Genomic DNA, 23162 nt, shown 5'->3' on the forward strand with positions numbered 1-23162 from the left:
CCCTGCTGGGCGCATCGAAGTAGCTACAGCTACTACGGAAAACACAATACGGCTAAATGATCTAGTAGCGCAAGGATACGGCGTAGGACAGTATGAGTCGTAGATTGGGGCTTGGCTTGAAGCGAGGCTGGAAGCCTTGATATCAAAACAAACGCTACCCGAAGTGAACCCTCTGGTTGCCTTTTTGGCATGTCCTCCATTGCAGCATCAAAGCTGCATTTGATCCTTGAAAGACGAAACGTTGATGTGGCACGCTGACATCAGGCTTGATGCCAGGTGCGGCGCTACGAAGATCGTTCAGGTGATCGGGAGTTAGGACTTACTTGCAATTCCTCCTTTGGGCCACTGCCCTCGCCGTGAGCATGACGAGGGGTGTGGATCAGGGCCTTGGGGAGAGTGTCCATTCTTGCTTATCTAACAAATGTACCTCACCCGAAAAGACTTCTTCGTACTTTATCCAACATGGAGTGATAGGTGAAAAGAGTTTCTTCACGGATTGTGTTCCAAGATAAAAGTTCAGGACATCCCCCGATTTTCGGTTGCCTTATTCTCGCATTCACATCCTATCCTTGTATCATCAGACTTGGACATGCCAGTTGTCAACTCTTCAAGACCCTCATAGGAACGGACATCACACCACTCCATGCACACTCGTTCTCCTCTTCCGACTTTTGGACCCGAACTCAATCCGGATCAAACGTACGTATAATCGAGAGATTCTTTGACATTTTGGAAACGAAGCCATATACACGACATCCAAGAGACCTGAATTCAGCAGCAGCCTCAATGGATCATACTAACCCCGTGGAGGGAAGTTCAGGCCAAAAACACCACATCCTCATGTCCGAGTTGAGCAGCCAGAAGTGAACGGGTAGCTTATCGAGCTTATCTCAACGCCGAGCATTGACCAGATCCACCTCAACCTCCAAGAACAACAGACTAAAACTGGGCAACCAGTCTCCCACTCATATGAGGCCGCCGCCTTCTTTTCAGCCCACGCTGCCATTCGGGTGACGGATCCGAATCTCGTGCTTTTTTAAGTTTTACCGCCGGATGGTGCCGTCTCAATCAGCTTGAGCCTATCTGTCACCAAGTTGCCGACGCCGTCAAGGTCCGCTTTTCTGAGGCGCAACCCCACTAGCCGCCAATGGAAAAGGCGATGTGGCTTGGATGGGAGTGCCTGCTGCTGCTGGCGGGCAACCCCTGAGAGCGGCTCCAGTGACTGACCGACTGCTTCTCCCGGAGGAGCAGGACGGACCGAGCCCCGGGACCCTCCGAAACACCGTCTCGATGCAAAGATACTCCACCATCACCGACGCCAGATTCATCCCCAGCGTCGCATACACAGCCGCCTTCACCGACGCCGCCACAATCAGCGCAACAGTCAACGGCTCCAACAACTTGAGAACTTTGTCTGCCTTGTCTCCTCGCTTCCTCTCTGTTTAGTACCAATGTCGAGGGCCCACCGACATCATTTCGCTCTTCCCCTCCTGTCAGAAACCAGTGCAGTTCTGGGCAGAGCCGTTCGTTGGCAATACATCGGTTCCACATGGCGTCAACGACTGGTCAAATGGGAAGCATCCGCGTTTCAGCCCTTTGGAAATCGGGCACTTTCAGCACCGCCGCAGTCCAACAATCGGCTGAATGTGCAAGATGCGTTCTTAGATCAAAAAGGAGAGAGCAAAACGTGCGTTCCAAGGTGTATTAGGCATCAAAACCAGGCCCCATGACTTGCCGTCGTTAAGCGCCCAAGAACATAGCCGTAGCCCCACTCCGTTATGAGCTACCGCACGTTTCCATCGAAACGATTTATCCCCGCGCTGTACGGCCAATTATATCTTGAGAAGGGCCTTTAGACTAACGCCTCAACATGGTTAGCACACCTAGCAAACCATGTAATTGGCCAGTACACTTGAATGAGAATTAGCCAGAGATGGAGAACGACTGATTCAAAACGAGGTTCATTCCATCGGTGAATGTCCTCACCATGTCTCGTACAAAGAACGCAGTAATAGCAGCCCATGGATGCATCGTCGAGTCAACGGCCTGATGGCTTCACCCGTCCCAACGGGCGCAGCGACTTCGAAGTTGCCATAATATGCGCGCTCCGTCTCGAATTCGACGCCGTATGCCTCCTTATCGATAAGCTGTGGGACGAAGACGGCGATCAGTACGGCAAAGTCGACGGAGACCCGAACATATACACGACAGGTCGGATGGGGAAGTGCAATGTCGTCCTTGTTCTTCTGCCCAACATGGGAAAAGCGAGCGCCGCCAGCGCAGCTGCAAGTCTTCGATCGAGCTATCCGCGAGTGTCGCTGGCCCTTTTGGTAGGCATTTGCGGGGCGGTCCCATTCGCAGGACCGGAAAGGGACCCCATTGTCCTCGGCAACGTGATCATAAGCAACCTCGTGGTCCAGTATGACCTTGGAAGAGCGCTTCCGGATCGCTTCGATCGCAAAGATAACCCCCATGACAGTCTTGGAAGACCAGACAAGATCATTCGCAACATCCTGGTCAAGCTTGATACGAACATCGACCGCGAACATATCGAGAAACGGGCGGGTGACTTCCTCAAAGCTCTTCAGACGAAGAGCGAAGAAATAGCCAAACGGAAGCGAAGAGGCAGGCATACCAGCTACAAGTACCCAGGAGCAGCCAACGACCTCCTGTTCGATGCCTGCTACCGACACAAGCATGCTCCTGGTTCCGGGTGCAGAACGTGCGAAGACTGTCATGACAACTCGGATCCCGCTTGCGATGAGTCTCTTAGGTTGTCATGCAAAGAGCTGAAATGTGACACAAACCGCTTGATACGGAGGGAACATTTGGATTCAGCCTCAAACGACCACAATGCCGACTCGGATTCTAAGGGTGTCTTCTTCTTCATTGGTGCGATCGGATCTGGAGACAGTGTTATTCGGTCTGGCAAGCACCGTGATCAGATCGCCAAGCAGGCCGAGGTTATTGCTTTCGAGATGGAAGGAGCAGGCGTATGGGATGAGGTGCCATGCATCGTGATTAAAGGCGTGTGTGACTATGCCGATAGCCACAAAAACAAAGGATGGCAGAATTATGCTGCGGCAACCGCGGCGTCGGTAGCGAAGGCGGTTATGGAGAGATATATCGCCTCTGCTAGGGTTTCCGACTCTTCGCAGTCTTTGAATGCAGGCCCGGGCGGTGGCCAGATCAATCAGCCGGGTAAGATTAGCACCGCTCGAGCCTGGTCCTTCCATGATTATCACGTCGAAACTTTGCTAACGTATTGCTCTCTCATATAGACTACGGTCACTATAAGGTCGACTTCTCTCTTCAGGGTATGCCGATATCAAACAACTTCGTGCCTCGACCCTCTGATATTACTGATATTGAGAAATCTCTTCTTCCTTACCATCGGAAAAAGCAAGGGCGCAGTGTCTTTGTTCTTCACGGGCTCGGCGGAATTGGGAAAACTCAGCTAGCTGTCAACTTTGCACGGCAATACAAAGCTGTCTTCAGCGCCATCTTTTGGCTGGACGGCACATCAGAAGATAGCCTTAAACAAAGCTTTGCCAATTGTGCAAAGAGGATACCAAAAGGCCAGATTCCTGAGAATATCAGAAGTCCAAAAACAGGCGATGAAGTCGATCTCAACGATATTGTGGAGCAAGTACAAGTGTGGCTCAAAAAAGGCGACAATGTCGATTGGCTTTTGATCTTCGATAACGTTGATCTGGATCATACGCAAGGAGAAATACCGGGCGCTTATGACATTCGAAACTATCTTCCGAGTGACCACGGCGCAGTCCTGATTACATCCCGGTTGTCCAAGCTAGCACAGCTTGGCGAATCTAAGCGCATTAAACGTGCTGACCCAGACTTGAGTAAGAAAATATTCGAGAAGTGGTACGGGAAGGAACTAAGTGAGCACCCCAAGTTACTACGAGACCCAACCCTAAAGCTGATGCTAACGCGCTAATTCAGTAATGGATGATGATGCACAAGAGTTGCTGCGTTTATTAGGAGGTCTGCCACTTGCACTCGCGCAAGCCGCTGCATATATAGGAGAAGCAGATATACCTATCGCTAAGTATATTGACCTATATGAGAAGCAGTGGGATGAACTCTTCGAGAATACAGACTCCGGCCTGCTAGACTACGGTACTCGCAGCGTGATGACGACCTGGATGATATCGTTCAACGCGATCGAGACGAGGGAGAAGAACGCTGGGAATCTGCTACGGCTTTGGGCTTTTCTCGACAATAGAGAGATGTGGCACAGTCTACTGCAAGTGGCCAGAAATGACCAGGAGCAGTGGCCCAAATGGCTCTGCGATATAGCATGCAACGAGGTTAAGTTTCTCAACATAGCAAAACTGCTGCTCCGCTACTCTATGATCGAGACCCGAGAGTCTGAGCAAAGCAGCTATAGCATGCATCCGGTAGTACATAGATGGATATCGCATATACAGGATGACGCTGGGAAGAGAGAGTTTCTATGGCTAGCGGTAATGTTGATAGGATTTTCGGTGCCCCACCATACGACCAAGAATTATTGGGTACTCCAACGACGGCTTTTCCCTCATGCGGAGAGGTTCTTATGGTGGATGGGAAAATTAGAAGGAGGAGAGTGCAACATGGAAGACATTACCATGGGTCAAGCAACACATAGCTTGGGCAACCTCTACTCGGATCAGGGCCGGCTAAAGGAGGCTGAAACGATGTATCAGCGAGCGCTAGAAGGCAAGGAGAAGGCGCTCGGACCGGATCATACGTCGACTCTCGATACAATTAACAACTTGGGCATCCTCTATAAGACTCAGGGCCGGCTAAAGGAGGCTGAAACGATGTATCAGCGAGCGCTAGAAGGCAAGGAGAAGGCGCTCGGACCGGATCATACGTCGACTCTCGATACAGTTAACAACTTGGGCAACCTCTACGCGGATCAGGGCCGGCTAAAGGAGGCTAAAACGATGTATCAGCGAGCGCTAGAAGGCAAGGAGAAGGCGCTCGGACCGGATCATACGTCGACTCTCGATACAGTTAACAACTTGGGCAACCTCTACGCGGATCAGGGCCGGCTAAAGGAGGCTGAAACGATGTATCAGCGGGCGCTGTCTGGTTATTCAGCAGCTTTAGGCTCGTCCCACGCGAAATCTCTCCTTGTCGTAAAGAATATAGCATCTTTACAACTTGCAAAAGGTAGCCTCTCTCTGCAAGAACTAATAGTTAAGTTTGCTAACATTTACAACTAGGTTCATCATTAGAAATCGAATCGTCGTTCAATTATTCTTCGGCAGATGAAATTACCTCCACGATAGTGGAAGCTCCGCTTCAATTAGGTTCATCAGCCGCAACTAAGACGTCGTTGAAGAGGAGGCGCTCAAAAATTGAGAATAACTTACGAGATAAGATACGCAGAACCTCTACGAGAACTACACCATCTGAATCGACGGAAGGCTGAACATAAAGTTGGAATTACGTTGTAGTAAGTGTGACGCATGGACGTCAGGGTGCTCATGGCACATTAACATTATATAGATTCACTTGGACTTGCACTCGTGGCTTGTTACGAACTTAAGCGAGTACACGGGCTAACCAAGCCATCGAGAAACAGCAGCCATGCCAAGATAAGGACAGTGTAACCCCAGGCGGGGATTGAACCGGAAGGCGCACAGAGGTGCTCACAGCAGACAGGTGCTCACTGGTGAGCAGGCGCTCACGAGTGAGCAAGAACTCGAAGTGAGCAGAGACTCAGGATGAGCCAACACTAAAGAATAGGACACACCAGATAGACATGTAGGATATAAAGGGACGACTGGAGACCTCAGATTGTCAGATAGTTCGACAGTAGTCAATTGATCATTATCACCGAGACCAGTATCACGCTACCATACTTGTTGTGAGCCTTTTGGCTTTACCGAATGTCTTCTGATAGTATCAACCTTCAGCTATCCCATTTACGCAGATCACCCTGCGTCTTTACCAACAGTAGATCTCTGGTATCGCCGAGTACGAACCCTCCTGCTGCCATTCCCTTACGGACGTACGTAGCGACGCGTGGGTGGGTAGCAGTCTCCTCTGTCCATGTGCGGACAGGAGTGTAAAGAGCGTAAAGGGGGTGCCCGGGAATTTCAAAGCGGCCCTCGTAGAACCACGCTCGTGGCTCTTGGATCATAATCACGTCCGCTCCCCGTGGAGACTGGAAGCACTTGATGAATGATAAGAGGTAAGTTGATCTTAAAACGCGTGCGGGAAATGACTAGGAGGGAAGGCATGTATGGCCAGGCCGGGGTTAGCTGCCTGCCGGGCATTCAGCACCTCGTCCAGGACAAATTAACGTAGACTGCAGCCGGGCCAAACTATCAAAACCCTGACATCGCCGTAAACACCAAGACGATTTTCATTCCTCTCATTACTTTTATTCCTTTCATTCGTCCTCATGGTCATTCATATCAGAGGCCATCCCCACGCGAGAGAGCGGGGATAAGCAAGGGTAGATCGGCCAAGCTCGTCTCCGCGCATACGTAGGCGATAACAGTTCACCAGCGCAGGCTGGTGGAGTTGAGTAGGCGCAATCCGCTGGCTCTCTGTTAGAATGAGTACTGACAAAAGCAGTATCATCTTCGTCCTCGGCCTGGGATCCAACCCCGATACGACATGGCGAGCGAAGAGACCTGCAGAGATGGGACTTGCGGCAACGGCCGATGCACCCAAAGATACGACGCCCGAGACCAATCAGTTCGTGAACTGGGTCAGCGACTTCCTTCCCGATGATTTACCTCCCACAATCCGCCGAGAAGTTCGCATCTTCTATTATAACTACGACTCATACTGGCAGAGGGATGCATTACATACGCGGCTGGAGCTCCTTGGGAAAAGGCTTCTAGAACACATCAGGGGGATCCGCATAACCGAGGCGGTAAGCATAATGATTGATCCGACCTTGGAGTACTACTGACGAACCCAGGAGCGAAGCCGGGACCTGATCTTCGTGGGATATAGCTACGGCGGCCTGGTGGTCAAGCAGGTAGGTTGACTCGCGGTCTCTGAAGTGGCTGAGCTGATCGTTCTAGACACTCGTTCAAGCCCAGAGGAATCGAGACCATAATCATGTTAACCGAGACCTTAACCAAATCGCCGAATACACCAAGGCGATTCTCTTTTTGGGTACGCCACATCATGGGTCTAGCCTCAGTAGATTGGGTTGGTGGGTAGCGCAAGCTCTCCGGCTACGCGGGTCGAACCCCTCCATCTTAGCCAACTTAGACTGCGATTCAGTTCCGCTATTCGACTTGCACAGCGACTTCACAGAGATTACTCGGGACGACTGGTATATATTTAACTTTTTCGAGCAACGGCGAATAGAGATTTTCCGGTTCGGGTTAATTCGGTGGGAACTATTTGTAAGTAAGGTCCTTTTGTAGGGGCGGGGGGTACTAATAGCAGTTATAGGGTGTTCCCGAGCAGTCCTCTACATATCATGGATCAAAGGTCCGAAATATCGGTCTCCCAGTCGACCATTACGGGCTGAACAAATTTGGGACAAGAAGTGAAAGTTACCAAATTATACTTTCGATACTTAAAGAAGTAACTGTATCCCGGTCTCGCTCGAAGAAGCGTCACTACGGCGTCTGAGAGCGACTGGAAACGCCGCCGCCGCCGTCCGCGACCATCCCCTTCTCCCGCGACCCCGACTTCGTCAACCGCGGAGACATTCTCGACCAGATCGACCAGCTATGTTCGAAGCCGGCTGCTCGGGTTGCGCTCGTAGGCCTGGGCGGTGTCGGCAAGTCGCAGCTGGCCATCGAGTTCGCCCACCGGATCGCCGCGCGGCACCCAGACACGTGGGTGTTCTGGGTCCATGCCGGCACGCAGGCGCGGGTCGATGAGGGCTTCCGGGCGATTGCCGACGCCGCCGAGCTGCCCGGTCGGAACGACCCCAAGGCCAACATCACACAGCTTGTCTACGGCTGGCTGTGCAACGAACGGAACGGCAAGTGGGTTATGGTCCTTGACAGTGCCGACGACCCCGACGTGTTCTTCGGCGCTGAACGACGTCCGCTAGCTGACTATCTTCCGCAGAGCCCACACGGGTCTCTTCTCGTCACAACACGTGATAAGTATCTAGCTTCTAGGCTAGTAGGGGGGTACAAGAATACAATCGAGATCGGGCCAATGGCGCAGAGTGATGCTCTGTTGCTCCTGGAGAAGAAGCTGGGATCGCTCTCGGATACTGATATGGCGGTGGATCTCGTGCGGGCGCTCGACCTTGTGCCGCTTGCCATCAGCCAGGCGGCGGCCTACATTCAGAGAATGTCGCCACGGAGCTCGGTCGAAAAGTATTTGGCCGAGTTCCGCAAGGGCGAAAGCAAGAGAGCCTGGCTTCTAAGTCATGACGAGGGCGAGTTTCGGCGAGAGGGAGGGGCTTCGAGTGCGATCCTTGCGACCTGGCAGATATCCTTCGAACATATCCGCTCTAAGAGAGCTTCGGCGGCAGATCTGCTCTCACTCATGAGCTTCTTCGACCGACAAGGCATTCCGGAGTCGTTGCTAAGGCCGCCTCACATGGACGGGGCAATACAGGAGAGGAGATCCGACGTACAGCACGATTTGGGATCCAACAGTAGCGATGACGAGATAGACAACGACGAGACGGACAACGGATTTGAAGACAATGTAGCAATGCTAACAAACTTTTGTCTCGTAACTGTAAGCGAGAGCGGAGACACGTTCGAGATGCACGGCCTCGTACAGCTGTCGACAAGGATGTGGCTGAAGGCCTGTGGGAGGGAGAAGGAATTTAAGCATCAGTTTGTGTCACGGATAGCCGCGCTGTTCCCACCCGGAGACTACAGTAACTGGGCGACGTGTCAGCGTCTCTTTCCACACGTTGAAAGGGCCGTAGACTACCGACCAGTGGAGAGCAAATTGGAGGAGGCATGGGCAACGCTGTTATACAATGGGGGATGGCATGCAGAATTGCAGGGTAGATATGATGTGGCAGAGCAAATGGCTCGTAAATCGAGGAGAAGCCGCAAGGAAATACTGGGAAGAGAAGACGAGCGAACGTTAGCTAGCACGTCGCTATGTGCAGAAGTGCTTCGGGATAAAGGACTATGGGACGAGGCCGAGAAGCTGGAAGTACAAGTAATGGAGACTCGCAAGACGAAGCTCGGGGCCGATCATCCCGACACGCTGACGAGCATGGCCCTCCTCTTCCTCCCCTTCTCTCTCTTTTCATCGCCGCCGATAAACTTTCGCCCCGCGCCCTATCTGTCTAGTTCCTATCCCAGTTCCTATCCCAATATGGCCCTCGCCCTCACTCCCGTCGAGCGCGTCACGCATGCGCGCTGCCGCGCCGCGGGCATTCCCTCCGACAGCCCGGAGTCGTAAGTCATCCTTATGGTTATGCCCGTTCGTACCGCTAATTAGTTGCGTAGTGCTGCTCGCCTGCCGCCCTGCGCGACTTGTACTCTCAGCTTCGCGCGGGCTGCTTCCGACTTGGGCGGCCCCGATGTGGCCGAAGACGCTATCCTCCGGGAGATTGCTAGCGACTTTTCCTGCTTCGTGAAGCGTGAGTATACTCTAATTCAGTTTCTTTCACTTACTAACATCCGTTTCCTAGGCGATGCTTTCCGTGCTACCGCCCCCTGCGAGCAAACCCGCAAGGCTCGTATCTGCGATCTGCCCCCTGACCTGGCACCCTTCGGAACCCGGCTGTAGGACAGCTTTGCGTCCTGGGAGTTAGCCGAGTTTGATGACTGCGACGCAGAGGAGACGGCCACCCGGAAGCAGGCTCTCATTACTGCCGCTGCCGACCTTTGGGAGGCGTATTCCGAATACCACATTAAGCACAATGATCTTTCGGACAATCCCACGCCCAAGGCTGTCCTGACTTGGACTACCGGCAAGCTCACCACTGAGGGTTGGCGCGTCCCTGCGCACCTTGCCCGCTTGCACAAGGCGGCCTTGATGCCCTCCCTCGGCCTCGCTGCTGACGATACCCCCGGTACTCCCGACGCTTCGGATGCCCCCGGTACTCCCGACGCCCCTGATGCCCTCGCCCCGGTTTCTGGCGTTGCCGACATTAATACCCTCGTTTTCCGCAACCTCCTCGCAACTCGCCTTACTGGCATCGAGAACAAGATTGGCGAGATGAATACTACCATCACCTCCTCTTCCCAGGATCAGGCGGCGTTCTTCACGAACGTGGTTGCGTCTGTTCGGGACTTAACCTTAGATGTTAAGAAGGAGATGTCTGAGATGGCCGCTGCCCTCCGTGTCCTGCAGGGCAAAGTAGAGGCGCTTTCCGAGGCTCAGGCGGAGGCTACTGATACGTCTATGGCGGAGGCTGCTGATTCCACTGGTGAGATTTGACCTAAGTTTGCGTTTCGATAGGCGCTATGGTAGCGCGCAGGGGTGAAGCCTCTGAGGAGGGGGTTCGATTCCCGTATCGAAGATAAGCGACTTGGGTTTTTGGTAATGATTAGTAGAGTATTATACCTAGGCAAGTCTCTGGCTGGCCCGGGCTCGTATTTGCCTCTTCTATGAGCCGTGGTTGGGAAAGGCGAATGATTTGGGTTTCAATTAGAAATTAATAGTGGTAGGAATGGGGATACTGCCCTACGATAGCTAGTCTCGTCAATATCACGCCTCCAACTTTCCCGCTTTTATTCTTGCAATGCGCTCTCTGTTCGTGAAGTGGGTACATAAAAGTGGTGTCAAGATGGCCGTGTCATTAAAGTGTCTTGATATTTGCGTGATCATGATCATTGACTTTGGCGTTTTGATTGTCAAGTGATGAGGCTGATTTGTTGATGGGGAGTTGGCTGCCTGGAGTGCCAAGCAATGTTGGACGCGAAACGGGATGTATCGCTGCAGGCCAAGTGGCTCGACCCACTAGCATTTATGCGTTCCATCTTTAACAGAGAAAGCAGAGATCAACGAAGAAACTTGGTAGTGACCGCATACTCCTTTCATAGATGAGCTGACAAGTGGATCCAGAATGAGCCAATCACACCCCAATTTCAAACGAGCAGCGCAACTTGCAGACAAGTAGTATAATCTAGTCTGACTGGGACTCATCTACAAAAATATTGGCGGCTGCGCCAGTAGTGTATTACGAGCCAATCTCTATAGGTATAATATGCCACAATGAAGGGGAAGAAGTAGGTTAAGGCAAGTACGGTTGTAGGCCAGCTTTGCTTCTTGGGCGCTTGCTGGCTTTGATGATTGCGCCCGCGAGGAGGTCGTCGATCGCAAGCAGGCCGTCGTGATCGCAGCCGTCGAACTGTGGGAGACTTACTGCGAGTACCACATCAACCATCCGCACCTCTCGACCAACCCGCGCCCTCGTGGCGTATTGGCCTGGGGTATCGGCGAGATTGTCACCCGTGGCTGGCGCGCTCCCGCTAAGCACGCTCGCCTCCGCAAGGCGGCTCCCCTGCCTCCCATCATGATCGATCGCGATGACGCCCCGGACTCCTCTGATGCTTCCGACGCCTCCAGCTCTTCTGATGCGCCGGACGCCTGCAGCTCCTCTGAGGCATCCGACACTGCCGATGTCCCTGCCCCCGTTCCGGACGCAGCCTTCCCGCTTTCCGGCAGCCCGTTCGTCGCACGCTTCACCGACCTCGAGGCTAAGATTGATGAGCTGGGCACCGCTGTCGCCTCCTACAACGAGACTCATGCAACCTCTTTCGCTGATGTAGTTGCTGCTATGGCGAACTTGACTGCCACCGTCAGGAAGGAGTTGTCGGCGGTGACTACTGCTATCGGTGCTCTGCAGGACCAGGTTGCCGCGCTCTCGGAGGTTCCGAAGGAGGATAATGAGGAGATTGACGATGTTGTTGGTGAGGCCTGATTTCGACGTCGCAGCTGATAGGCGCAACGGTAGCGCGCGAGGTTAGAGACCTCGAAGAGCAGGTTATCCGCCTTTGTCATAACGCCAATTGATTGATGCCTGAGGCACCTACATTTGCAGGCGCCTGTCGGGTTCAATTGAATTGACCCGACCCCTCGGTCGCATCTCCACTTGTGTAGGTCCTGTAGATTAGATAAGGATAGCTTGCATGCATATGGTCTTCGACCGCCGCAAGCTCCCCTCTCTAGATTCCAAAATCATCCCACTTTACACATACAATCAATCACATTCAAGACATTTTTTTTTTTTTTTTTTTTTCGTTCAGTCTATTGCGTTACTAGAGACACCCCACTTTAGCTTATGAATATAGCTTCAGCCAAAGCGGTGCGGCCGGTGGTATCATGCCGGCCTTTGCGAATATGGCCATCTCCGGGTCTCCAGTGGTATATAGGGCCGCGCAGCGGTATGCAGGCCATGTTGTGGCGCTATATCCTCAGGACGCGCTGATAATTTAGTTCTTCAATTCAACGCGTAGCTTGCTCAGTCTTTATAGGTTTGAAATCACTTTATAACGTGCAACGTATAGAATAACGTGAAATACATTATCAACCAAATCACCACTGCTATGTGAATATATCTGGTAGTACTCAGAATCACGTTAATTAGGCCGTCTAGCAAAAATCAAATGATCGGCTTGCTTTGGAGAAGAAGGTTGGGATCAGGAACGAACAACAGCTCCACCCTGCCTTGTCGTCGTTATATCTGGTAACTCCCTTGCTGCTCGGATTCTTATTTGGTTGTATCGTTTGGCCAAACGATGAAGGTACCTTGGCAATCTTTAACTTGCTGTCCTCCTTCGATACATCATCATTTACATTTACAAATCATAATACTCTCGATCCGTTGTGAACCCTTTCTAGTAAACTCTTGGGATGCCAGGATGCCAGGCGACCCTTGAGTGGTCATATGCCAAGCGTACATCGTCGAACCAATTAGATGCCGCAAACGGCCGCAAAGAGGTCGTCGAAATGCTGCTCGATAAGGGCGCCGACGTTAATGCACAAGGCGGATACTATGGTACGGCGCTCCAGGCGGCCTCGGAAGGAGGCTACAAAGAGGTTGTCAAGATGCTGCTCGATAAGGGCGCCGACGTTAATGCACAAGGCGGGCGCTACGGCACGACGCTCCAGGCGGCCTCGGAAGAAGGCCACAAAGAGGTCGTCTAGACAGAGGGCACTGACTGAGGATATGTATATATACCTGAGATTTAGTGCGGAGGTTAAGAATAGGTAACTCGCGAGTGTACCGACTCCCGTCGAGCTGGTGGCTAGCTGTCAGGTCGTTGTTCTGAGAATGGGAACGGGATGTAAATGTTGCGAACATCCAAGGATCCCTTTTTAAGCCGACGAAACATTTCGTCCCTGAGGATAGAGTTGATAAACAAACCTCCCTTAAATTATATGGATTGAATATAGCGCCGTTTCTAATATTTAAGATACGTTTCTTATATGGAAATAGAGAGAGTAAGACGTATATTCTATTTGTACCTAAGTATTAAATACTTCGCCTATGGGTATTAAACGTCAAAACCCTGCCCTATTTCTTGAATGATTTGGTTGTTTGTATGCCACTCCAATCGGCATTTTGGTTGAGCTGGGCAAGTGGGGAGGAGCTGGAAGCCGTGCACGCAGATCACTGTATATAATTCTCTCTGCTGATTATACTAATTCGCGAAGCTATCTTCTCTCCGTAATACCTCTGGATCCTCTCGGGCTTCCTTAAGAATCCGTCGGCAGCTTCCAGACGGGTACCCACTTTTGTTAGGGCGGAAGTGGGGGAGCGGGGTTAGGTTAGCTGGTCTTGGCACTTTTTACCGCTGCGGCGCCCGCGTGTCTGACCCCATGGACCCACCTGAGCACCTATCAAAATGGGGTCAGCAGGTCCACTGCCTCAGGGCGATCCATTCTGGGAAGGCGGGGAACGACGGGAAATGGATGTCATCACTATCAAATCCACTTGCACAGTGACTCTGGCTCCCAGCAATCGTCGAGTGCCGGGCCAGGTATTGGACGGTCGGCCAGCGGTATGCACTTACAAAGGAGAAGCTCCAAGCACTCCTGCATTGGTTCACGGTGCTACAGGTCCCGATAGTGATAGGGGTTCGATGGAGGTAACGAATGAATGATATCGACAACTTGAATCGTTCTCCCGTCACCAAGTCCACCTAAGGCACTTGGGTGCCCCTCATCATCATCAGTCATCACCACATCGCACATCGCACATCCCCTCGCACATCCCATCACCCCGTCACCTCGACTGCGCGTGAAACCCAAACGACGATCCAGTGATATCAGCTCTCTGTCTTTGTACTCTCACAGCAACCACTGTTTGCTGCTTGTCCCGTCTTTGATATCTCTTTTCTGCCCCTTTTAAGATTGAAATAATTAACACGATAGCTCTCCTCTCCGTGAACCTCCAGCGCATTCTCGACATCCTGTGCATGTAGATTGCTTTCTTCGCAATGCGCTCAAACAACGATGCCTCCGGGCGACCTCGCGGCTCCGACAATGATATCCCGTCTTTACGTCTACCGCCGGCGCCGCAAATGACGTTTTGCTTTGGCGATGAATCTTCAGTTGGTCCTCTGACGGGAAATCAGCCATCGTCGTTCGCTGGTCCTCACCGACACTTGCGCGACAACAAGAGGAAAGCTCACGGTGTTGTCGAGGGCTCCGAAACCCACCACGGAAGGGCTCGGGGTCTCTCCCATCATCGACACAATCATCACAGCACACCAGAGCCTGAAAAGGAAACCGGCGCAAGCGGGAGCGGGAGCACAAGAACACAACCCAAACACCAAAACAAAAGCTACACCCCAAACCAGATACTCGACACCTTGGACCACGTTATCGAAGATGCTGTTTACCCCAGGCCATCCTCTTGCACCCCGTCCAACGATTTATCCCAAGCACCCTTTAGCCCCTTTCTCTTTAGCACCGGTCCTGCGTCCGCCGTAAGCGATACATCGTCGCGGCGCAATTCCATCTGCCTCTCCGACGACTTTGACATGGCTAGTATTCCGCCTAGCGTCCACCCTGACGAGATCGACATTGAACACCAAAATGAGCATCTCGACTCTACCATGATGGACATCGGTAGTGCTCCCCAGCTCATCATGCCGAGCATCAACATGCCCAGCCGCCGACCCTTTACCGACCAAGGAAAGAGTATGGGCCGGCTCAAGGTCCTGATCGCCGGCGACAGCGGCGTAGGGAAGACTTCGTTGATCAAGGCTATCGTCCAGTCTTGCGAACACATTGTGCATGTTGATCCGATCACCCCGTCACCCATGTCACCCCAACCTAGCTTGAAGAGCTCGGTGACTCTAAAAGGAAAACAGACCAAAGGCGGTTCAAGGTCAAGCAGTAGGCGACAAAGCTCGAATGGAACAGGTCAAATCACCGAAGTTTATGCCAGCACAAAACCATATCCTCAGTGGTGGTCCGAGATCGATGACCTCAATGTGCTGAAACGGAGAAAGAGCATGGAGGACACAGTGTTGGACCGTAATATTTGCTTTGTCGATACTCCTGGCTATGGGAGTGGATCGTCTGTATGTTGCCCCTATTTGGGACTAACAGGATTGCGCTGACTTTCCCGACCAGAGTATGGATACCATCACGCCCGTGGTGCAGTATATCGAGTCCCAGATGCAGCGCATGAACGTTAATGCCCTCAATGATGGAGATATGTTGAATATGCTGGGTGGAGAGGGTGGTGTCCAGATTGATGTTGTTTTCTACCTGGTTTCAAACAGTAAGAGGCTCAAGTTGAAACCAAGGGACCTGATACTAACACCTTTTCTAGGACTTCGTCCTGTTGATATCGCCTATCTTGACCAACTCAGTCCTCTCACGAACATTATCTTCCTCTTATCTCATGCCGATCTAATGTCACCAGAGCAAATATCAGCCAGCAAGGAACAAATCCAGGCTCAACTCCGAGAAGCAAACATCCGCCCGTTTTCCTTCTCCATCACACCCTCGAAAACAGCCTCTTCATCAACCCTCTCTCCCTCGCCCACGGACCCCGCAGCACAGGGTGTATACGCCATCTCCAGCGCCGCCGGCTCCGACCACGACATGATGGACGCCAGTCTCCTTATGAGCACAGACTACGTCGAGCCCCTAGTGCCATCCGAACTTCCCCGGCTCGTCGAGCGCGTCTTCAGTCCCGACGGCGCCTCCTGGCTCCGCCACTCCGCAGCCCGCAAGTACGTCCAATGGCGCAAGGGATTAGTACCCGAGAAACCAGCTGTTCCGTCACCCACATCGCCTAGCAGTGTCTTTTCGCTATCTCCGTCATCCCATAACTCCCGCCCCGGCACCGCATCCTCCTTCCTCAGCAGGTACAACACATCCGGCCCCATCGGCGCCACCTCGTCCTACGCTCTCGCCCGCATAACGGACCACACCCAGCGCGAGGAGAGATTAGCGCAAGTAAGACTGGCCAACTGGGCCACCGAGCTGCAGAAGAGCTTGGCAAACGAGCGAGCGCAGTACGAAGCTCTGGCGCGCAACAAAAGAGCAGTTTGGTTAACCGAGAAAATCGGCGAGTGCGTCGTCGACGGAACTTTGGTTCCCATCTCTTCTACCAGCAGCAGCAGAAGTAGTAGGGACAGGAGCGGCTCGAACAGGAGCCTAAGCACGAGGAGAAGGAGAGGGGATACTTGGCAGAGTATCGATCGGCAGCAGCAGCAGCAGGAAATGGGACTTTTCGGATTCGGGTATCATCACCAGGGTCATCACTATCGGCAGCACCAACACCAGCACCAACACCAGCAACATAGGCAAAAGCAGAGACAAAGGGAGACGGATCCGCTGGGACTGATGGAGATTGCGGACGAATTGATGTATAAGAGCCTCATTGCGCTGGAGGTGCTGGGAAGTTTGGGGGTCTTGGGCGGGTTGGCTATTTGGATGGGGAGGACTATGCAGCTGCAGCCGTTGGAGTGGTTTGTGGGAGAGTGGAATCGGGTTTGGCGGTGATTGCTCACGTCAAGGAATTGGATTGTGGATTGGGAATTGGGGAGAAATAAGAGCTTAGTGGAGGATAGTGGAGGATAGTGGAGGATATATCCAGTGGTAGGTACATTTCTCATTCTGTGCTGTTGGGATATTTAACTGTCACTCGGGGTTTGAGAAATCGGCTTGGGTGTGGTTCAAGGTGGTCTGTGACTGCCAGATCACCTTGAATTCGGATGTTCCTGGGATACTCTTTGGAAAGGCTTTGGTATATACATAATGGGTTATAATTCGTTACGAGGAGGATTCATGATGGATGATTGGGATGGATGGATGGATCATGTACATAATGGGCCCTTGGACGATTGGTTGATCTAGGAATGAATATGTATGTATGTTCAGGTGTGGTATCATTTTGGATGGGCTCAAGGCATGGTCCAGGGGCATGTAAGACATAGGCTGGCGGAGTTTGGGATCACATCATTTTGGTTTAATGTACATCTGGGCTCTTCGTTATTGGTGGCTGTGACTTGTAACAAAAACGTGGACTCCGGAAACGCAGAGAGGGATGAATCTCTTCCAGAATTCAGCAACAATCCTAAGTGGCTACTTTTTATATCGATGCAGCATCACCAACCTTTGTCACAGCCATTTCTTTGCAACTCTCGACTTCGTCCTCACCGGTTCGTATCGTAAGAAGCACTCACAGCACAAAAATGAAGGGGAAAAAGCCAATACTGTTAACTATTTTGGGAACCTGAGAAAGGGAAGATTCGGGCGGGGTGGAGCCAAAAAAAAAAAAAAAAAAAAAGAAATGTTGGTCTCTCCCGCCGGGAATTGAACCCGGGTCTCGAGCGAATCGAACTGATGTTCAAGCTTGACAAGCTCACATACTGACCACTATACTACGGAAGATGTGCAACTGTTAATCAGCTGTCGTAGTTGGTTGTTGGAACAGTGCTTCGGCTGATGGTCTTATATACCGATATTTGACAAGGGTAAATCTTTTTTTGGGTTTGGAACATACATACACTTCTGAATTGATTTGATCGAAAATCAATGTTGTAATAGGTTTGAAGCAAACACATCTTGTTGAGTATATCTTGGTCTTGGAAGAAAGAAGATTAGAGAGGTTTGGTGCAGTTGCTTGTGGGTGTAGCATGGTTAATGTTTTGATGGCAACTGGGTGGGCACTGAACGGAAAGATAAGCAGAACAAGTAGGTAGGCACTCGAGAGTTTGGACAAAGTTTATTTGACTATACTTCTGAATAGGTAACTCTAAACCTTTTCATGAGACTACGGACACAAGGAAACTAACTGGGTATCATGCTATGATGCGCAAAGAAGAGTGACAGTCGCCGGCAATGCGACGACAAGGTGCACTGCAATGACTGAGGACTCGCGAAAACACGGGACAAGCAGAAAGAAACTACGACGACTGAGCCTGCATCGCGGCAGCTTCAGCATCCTCTCGCTTCCTCCGTTCTTCATCCCGCTTCGCCTGAGCGGCTTTCAGCCTCGCCATGGTAGCCGCGAAGCCACCACCACCGGCTGCTGCTGGTTTCGCAGGCTCTCCCGTAGCAGGAGCAGCTGTTTCCGTCGTCGGCACCGGTGCTGACTGTGGTGGCTGGGCTGCCTTGTTTTCGTCAGCCTTTGACTCTTCTTCTTGTGTCGATTTGGAGGTGGAGGTGGATGGGGGTTTGTCTTGGATGTCCTTGTCCTTTTCCGTGTCCTTGCCCGCGCCCGCTTTCTTGTCCGCTTTCCTCTTCTCCTTCTCTGCTTTCCGCTGTCGCTTCTCTTCGAGCTTGCGTTCTAGCTCGGCAATCTTGGAGTCGTAATCATCTCCTCCATTTTCGTCGACGCCGTCAGCTGCTGCTGGGGGCATCTCTGCTTGCTTTTTTTGTTCGGTACCGGTACCGCCCATTTTTACGTCCTCCTCCTCCTTCTTTCGTTTTTCCTTCTCAACAGCCTCAGCCATAGCCGCCTTCTGCTCCCTCTCCTCCGCCTCCCTCATCAACCTCCTCCTCTCCTCCAACTTCGCCCTCCCCTTCCTCGCCATCGCCTCCACCTCCGCCGCCACCTGCATTTTCCCCTTCTCCTCGTCCATCTTCTGCCGTTTCGCCGCCTCCTCGCGCTCGTGCAGCTCCTCTACCAGTTTTCTCCGGCGCGCCGACATGGCGTCCAGCGTCGCCTTCTTCTGCAGGATGGCGCGCATGCCGTTGTCGTAGGCGGCGCGCGCCTCGGCGTGGAGCAGCACATCGCGCGCCCGCTCGAGCCGCTCGTAGAGCAAAGGGTCGTAGGCGTCGCCGGCTTTGTCCGGGTGCGCGGTCAGAGCTTTGCGTCGGAAGGCGCGCCGGATGTCGGCTTCGGGAGAGGTGGCGTCGATTGGGATGGTCTCGGAGGTCAGGAGGGCGAAGAGGTCGTCGCCGCGCGAGGCGGCGTCGGAGGCGTATTTTATTAGGTCGTCGTTGTTCATTTTGTTTGTGGTCTTGGGGTTAAAGATTGGTGGTATGTGTTTGGGCAGATGATAGTTTGGATTGTCGGGTTGGAATCGGTCTGGGCTGGATTGTGGTGGATGACAGAAAAAGAGGAAGAAGAGAAAGAAGTGGAAAGTTTGGACAGTGGATGAGCCGGTGACGTTGGGTGGTAAACTTCGGCCGAAGAAAAACCACTGTGCAGTGACAGGCCGATGAAATTAACGTAACATGTTGTAATTACGCGCGCTCAAATTTAGCACCATCAGCCCTACGCGAATCTCATGGGTCCCTCGTCATTTTTTATTTATTTTTGGGTTTCTTCTTCTCGCAACATTCTCACATTTATCACCAGCTCTAACTGTGCCATTGTCGGGCAGTGCTCATAATTCATCATTCGTTTTGACTCATTATTTAACAAAACAAGGTATGGGTTTCAACAAAGCCCCAAACGCCCTCCGCTCAATCTGACGCGCCATGTACGCGAATCCCCTCATCGCTACCCTTAGTAGGTGGCAGCCAGCCTCTTCACCAGATACTGCCCACTGTTGATACCCTCATACTTCCTCTCCGACTCGGCCGCATATGTGCCCGGGATGGCCTCAATGTAGCTCTTGTGATTGGGGTTGCAGAAGTACCTAGGGAGATGTTTGGTCAGCCGCAGCTCATTCAAGACCCAACAAGAGGCAACACTTACGCAATGCTGTATCTGGGCGGGTGGACATCCTCTGGCTTGGGAGGCTCAACCACACGGTGGACGGTGCTCTTGATGGTATCGTTGCTCCACCTAGCCAACAGATCTCCAGCGTTGACAACCACAGTGTTCTCAATCGGCGTTGCATCGATGAACTGCCCATTGGGACTCTTCACCTGCAAACCACCACGCGAATCCTGGAACAGCAGGGTGATAGACCCATAGTCAGTGTGCTCGCCAGCGCGGACCTGGCCAGGGTTGATCTTGAACACCTCGCTCTTCACGGCCGGGTAGTGCAGCAGGCGCAGGATGTTATCGCCCACGTCGACGAAGCTGTCAAAGTAGTTGGCGTCGATGCCCATGCCGACGGCAATGGCGCGCATCACTTCGACGTGCAGCGCCTTGCACTGGTCGAAGAAGTTGGTCATGGTGCTCTTGAACCCCACGAGCTCGTCTTGTTCCGCCGGCCACGGGTTGGGGTGGCCCGGCTCGTCTTCGCGGCCGATCTCATAGCTCTCCTTGATATCGGGGGCGGCTGATCGGATCTTCTCGATCTCGGCGGGGTCGGTCAACTGCGTCACCTTCTCGCGGCCGGGGGCTGAGTAGCCACGGTTGGCCTCGGGCGTGGTCCAGCCAACCTCGAGCTTCGTCTCCTTGGGGAGCTTGAAGAACTTGGCTGAGGTGTTGAAGACATGCTCGCGGAAATCGGGCTGGATGGGGATGTTCTTGAGGTAGATGAAGCCGGCTGTTTGGAAGCCGTGGAGGATCGCCTTGGCCGTCTCGAGCTTCAGGGTCTCGTCTCCCTCGAGGAACTTGGAGAAGTCGATGAGCTATTCGACGGGTTAGTTACCCCCATGGGCGGGAAGGCCTTTGGTGAGTAGCAATTAGCATACCGGGATGACGAGTCCATCTTCGTTAACAGCAGCCTTTTCCATCTTGATCTCTACCTTTGGGTCGTTTCCTTTGATATTGGAACTGAGCACGCGAGGAGTTCAAAAGTCAACAAGCCGTCACGGGCGGGGTATCACAAGCAATTAAACAGAACAACACGGGCAACAAGTGAGGGGAGAACCACGGAGGTACGAACTCCATCATATGTTCTTTATCGGATCTTGACCCGATATATCACGTTTTATCGGCGGCACGGGCAAGTTTATCGCACTCCGAGACTCGAGTCGGGTTAGTTCCAGCCGGGATCTGTCGCTGCATGCAACGATAGCATGACCGAAACGGGCAGGCAACGGCCCACTCCGCGATCGCTCTTTGATAGCGTTTGCTTGATGTCAGTGGACAGCGTTGGAGATGCAGTTGCAGTGACTGTTTTCTCGCCTTCCAGAAGGGTGTTTCTGCTTACAAGTCGTTCTTATAAATCTCCACTTCTCATGATAAGCTTGTCTTCGCCCCCTCTCTGTTGCATTGTTGCATTTCACGATAACGACGGAATGTGGGGGAAAGGGGAGCTGGGTAGATCAAGGGCGGGGTATTAGTGATATGCTACCATAACACATACATCTTTCTTTTCGTAGTGTAACGCCTCTTCGTCATTGTTTAGTTCGGTTGTCCTTTCTTGTCTTGTTGTCCTACTTCACCAACCTCATTTCGCAACACCACATCCAAGCTTCACCACCTTGAAGCCTGACCATCTCCAAGCTTCACGATCCCCTCACTAAACTCCAAAACACTCAACCCCAACTTCTACTCCCCTCACCACCATCCCAATCCATCACCATGGGCTTCTGCGACGGCAAAGTAGTGGACATCCACACCCACATGTACCCCCCCGAATACGTCAAGATCCTCGAATCCCGCACCTCCATCCCCCTCGTGCGCTCCTTCCCCGGCTCCTCCGACCCGCGCCTCATCCTGCTCGACACCGAGGTTCCCATCCTCGAAGAAGCCGAAGCGGCCAAAGCGCGGGGCGAGACGCCCACCAACATCCCCGGCCGTCCCCTAACCAAACACTACTCCTCGCTCGACCAAAAGATGCACTTTATGGAAACCCACGAAATCGACATCAGCGTCGTCTCGCTCGCCAACCCGTGGCTCGACTTCCTCTCGGCCTCCGAGGCGGGACCTATAGCCGAGTCCATCAACGCCGACTTCAGCCGCATGTGCGAAGAAAAGTGCGGCCGCCTCTTCTTCTTCGCCGCTTTACCTCTGACCGCTTCGCAAGAGGTTATCCTCTCCTCCATCGCCCACGTTTCTTCTCTGCCTTACTGCCGGGGCGTCATCTTGGGCACCTCCGGGTTGGGAAAGGGGCTAGACGACCCCGATCTCCTGCCCATCTTCCAAGCCCTGGCCGACGCGCGCCTGATCATCTTTTTGCATCCGCACTACGGCCTGCCGAACGAAGTCTGGGGTCCCCGCGCCCAAGAAAATTACGGCCACGTCTTGCCTTTGGCCCTTGGGTTTCCGATGGAAACCACCATCGCTGTTACGAGGATGTACCTCGCGGGCGTGTTCGATCAGGTTCCGCAACTAAACATGCTGCTGGCGCACAGCGGCGGGACGCTGCCTTTCCTGGCGGGGAGGATAGAGTCGTGTATTTTGCACGACGGACATTTGCACGCTGCGGGGACGAAACCGAAGAAGACCATCTGGGAGGTGTTGAGCAGCCAGGTTTATCTCGACGCGGTGGTTTATAGCGATGTGGGGCTGAAGGCGGCGGTAGCAGCGAGCGGGCCCGAGGGCCATGAGAGGTTGATGTTTGGCACTGATCATCCGTTTTTCCCGCCGCTGGGGAGCGATGAGGAGGGCGAGTGGGAGAGCGTGACGTGGAATGGGGCGGCGGTGAGGAAGGCGTTTGGGGAGGATGCGGAGGGGGTGAAGGTGCAGAAAGTAATGGGCGGAAATGCGGTTAAGGTGTTGAACTTGAGGAGGGATGGGTGCCGATAAGCTTTGGCTAGGGGTTGCGTGGCAAGGAGGGATGGGTTGTAAGTAGATGTTATGTAGAGCATGTATATATACGACGGAGGGCTGGCCCTTTGCTTTATGATATAGAGAAAATGGATTGCGATGTAAAGCGAATGCTCTTTCAGAAAGCACCACAGCACTGCCTCCGTTCGGTGGAATCATCCGCTGAGAACCTTCGCATTCGCTCCAACCTGGAAACAAGCATCAGTAC

General features: G+C 52.8%; 9 protein-coding genes and 2 non-coding genes across 11 annotated transcripts; 7 read left to right on the forward strand and 4 right to left on the reverse strand.

Annotated features, from left to right (window-relative positions):
* Nucleotides 1-2021: 2021 nt before the first annotated feature.
* On the forward strand, nucleotides 2022-4900 carry B0H65DRAFT_510321 (uncharacterized protein; the record flags this gene model as incomplete). The annotated part of the gene is made up of 4 exons (XM_062828389.1): nucleotides 2022-3140; nucleotides 3299-3902; nucleotides 3985-4702; nucleotides 4846-4900. The coding sequence occupies 4 exons, from the start codon at nucleotides 2022-2024 to the stop codon at nucleotides 4898-4900; spliced, it is 2496 nt and encodes an 831-aa protein (XP_062679064.1).
* A 1411-nt stretch (nucleotides 4901-6311) lies between these two features.
* On the forward strand, nucleotides 6312-7845 carry B0H65DRAFT_250251 (uncharacterized protein). Its single transcript, XM_062822447.1, has 5 exons — nucleotides 6312-6547; nucleotides 6598-6901; nucleotides 6950-7009; nucleotides 7056-7385; nucleotides 7435-7845. The coding sequence occupies exons 2-5, from the start codon at nucleotides 6665-6667 to the stop codon at nucleotides 7615-7617; spliced, it is 810 nt and encodes a 269-aa protein (XP_062679065.1). The 5' UTR covers nucleotides 6312-6547; nucleotides 6598-6664; the 3' UTR covers nucleotides 7618-7845.
* Nucleotides 7618-9375, forward strand: B0H65DRAFT_429924 (P-loop containing nucleoside triphosphate hydrolase protein; the record flags this gene model as incomplete). Its single annotated transcript, XM_062824852.1, has 1 exon — nucleotides 7618-9375. A coding segment is annotated over one exon (1758 nt), but the record flags the coding sequence as incomplete, so codon positions are not given.
* A 996-nt stretch (nucleotides 9376-10371) lies between these two features.
* Nucleotides 10372-10442, forward strand: B0H65DRAFT_t344. The gene has a single exon. It is a non-coding gene; the product is annotated as a tRNA-Phe (tRNA).
* A 581-nt stretch (nucleotides 10443-11023) lies between these two features.
* On the reverse strand, nucleotides 11024-12141 carry B0H65DRAFT_471420 (uncharacterized protein). The gene has a single exon (XM_062827094.1). It carries the CDS (start codon nucleotides 11669-11671, stop codon nucleotides 11156-11158), a length of 516 nt encoding a protein of 171 aa, XP_062679067.1. The 5' UTR covers nucleotides 11672-12141; the 3' UTR covers nucleotides 11024-11155.
* A 711-nt stretch (nucleotides 12142-12852) lies between these two features.
* B0H65DRAFT_387528 (ankyrin repeat-containing domain protein) lies at nucleotides 12853-13065 on the forward strand (the record flags this gene model as incomplete). Its single annotated transcript, XM_062823720.1, has 1 exon — nucleotides 12853-13065. A coding segment is annotated over one exon (213 nt), but the record flags the coding sequence as incomplete, so codon positions are not given.
* A 939-nt stretch (nucleotides 13066-14004) lies between these two features.
* Nucleotides 14005-17117, forward strand: B0H65DRAFT_471421 (Septin-domain-containing protein). Its single transcript, XM_062827095.1, has 4 exons — nucleotides 14005-15458; nucleotides 15511-15661; nucleotides 15713-17054; nucleotides 17095-17117. Exons 1-3 carry the CDS (start codon nucleotides 14367-14369, stop codon nucleotides 16891-16893), a joined length of 2424 nt encoding a protein of 807 aa, XP_062679069.1. The 5' UTR covers nucleotides 14005-14366; the 3' UTR covers nucleotides 16894-17054; nucleotides 17095-17117.
* Nucleotides 17118-17691: 574 nt separating this feature from the next.
* Nucleotides 17692-17784, reverse strand: B0H65DRAFT_t374. Its single transcript has one exon. It is a non-coding gene; the product is annotated as a tRNA-Asp (tRNA).
* A 317-nt stretch (nucleotides 17785-18101) lies between these two features.
* B0H65DRAFT_528297 (uncharacterized protein) lies at nucleotides 18102-19542 on the reverse strand. The gene has a single exon (XM_062828893.1). It carries the CDS (start codon nucleotides 19344-19346, stop codon nucleotides 18300-18302), a length of 1047 nt encoding a protein of 348 aa, XP_062679070.1. The 5' UTR covers nucleotides 19347-19542; the 3' UTR covers nucleotides 18102-18299.
* A 141-nt stretch (nucleotides 19543-19683) lies between these two features.
* Nucleotides 19684-21468, reverse strand: B0H65DRAFT_471428 (thymine dioxygenase). The gene is made up of 3 exons (XM_062827096.1): nucleotides 20932-21468; nucleotides 20042-20868; nucleotides 19684-19982 (listed from the first exon to the last, which is right to left on the reverse strand). Exons 1-3 carry the CDS (start codon nucleotides 20971-20973, stop codon nucleotides 19850-19852), a joined length of 1002 nt encoding a protein of 333 aa, XP_062679071.1. The 5' UTR covers nucleotides 20974-21468; the 3' UTR covers nucleotides 19684-19849.
* Nucleotides 21449-23062, forward strand: B0H65DRAFT_471433 (uncharacterized protein). The gene has a single exon (XM_062827097.1). The coding sequence runs from the start codon at nucleotides 21767-21769 to the stop codon at nucleotides 22931-22933; it is 1167 nt and encodes a 388-aa protein (XP_062679072.1). The 5' UTR covers nucleotides 21449-21766; the 3' UTR covers nucleotides 22934-23062.
* The last annotated feature ends 100 nt before the right edge of the window (nucleotides 23063-23162 follow it).

The sequence above is a fragment of the Neurospora tetraspora genome, assembly GCF_033439725.1.
Source record: "Neurospora tetraspora strain CBS 560.94 chromosome Unknown B0H65scaffold_6, whole genome shotgun sequence".
NCBI classification, from domain to species: domain Eukaryota; kingdom Fungi; phylum Ascomycota; class Sordariomycetes; order Sordariales; family Sordariaceae; genus Neurospora; species Neurospora tetraspora.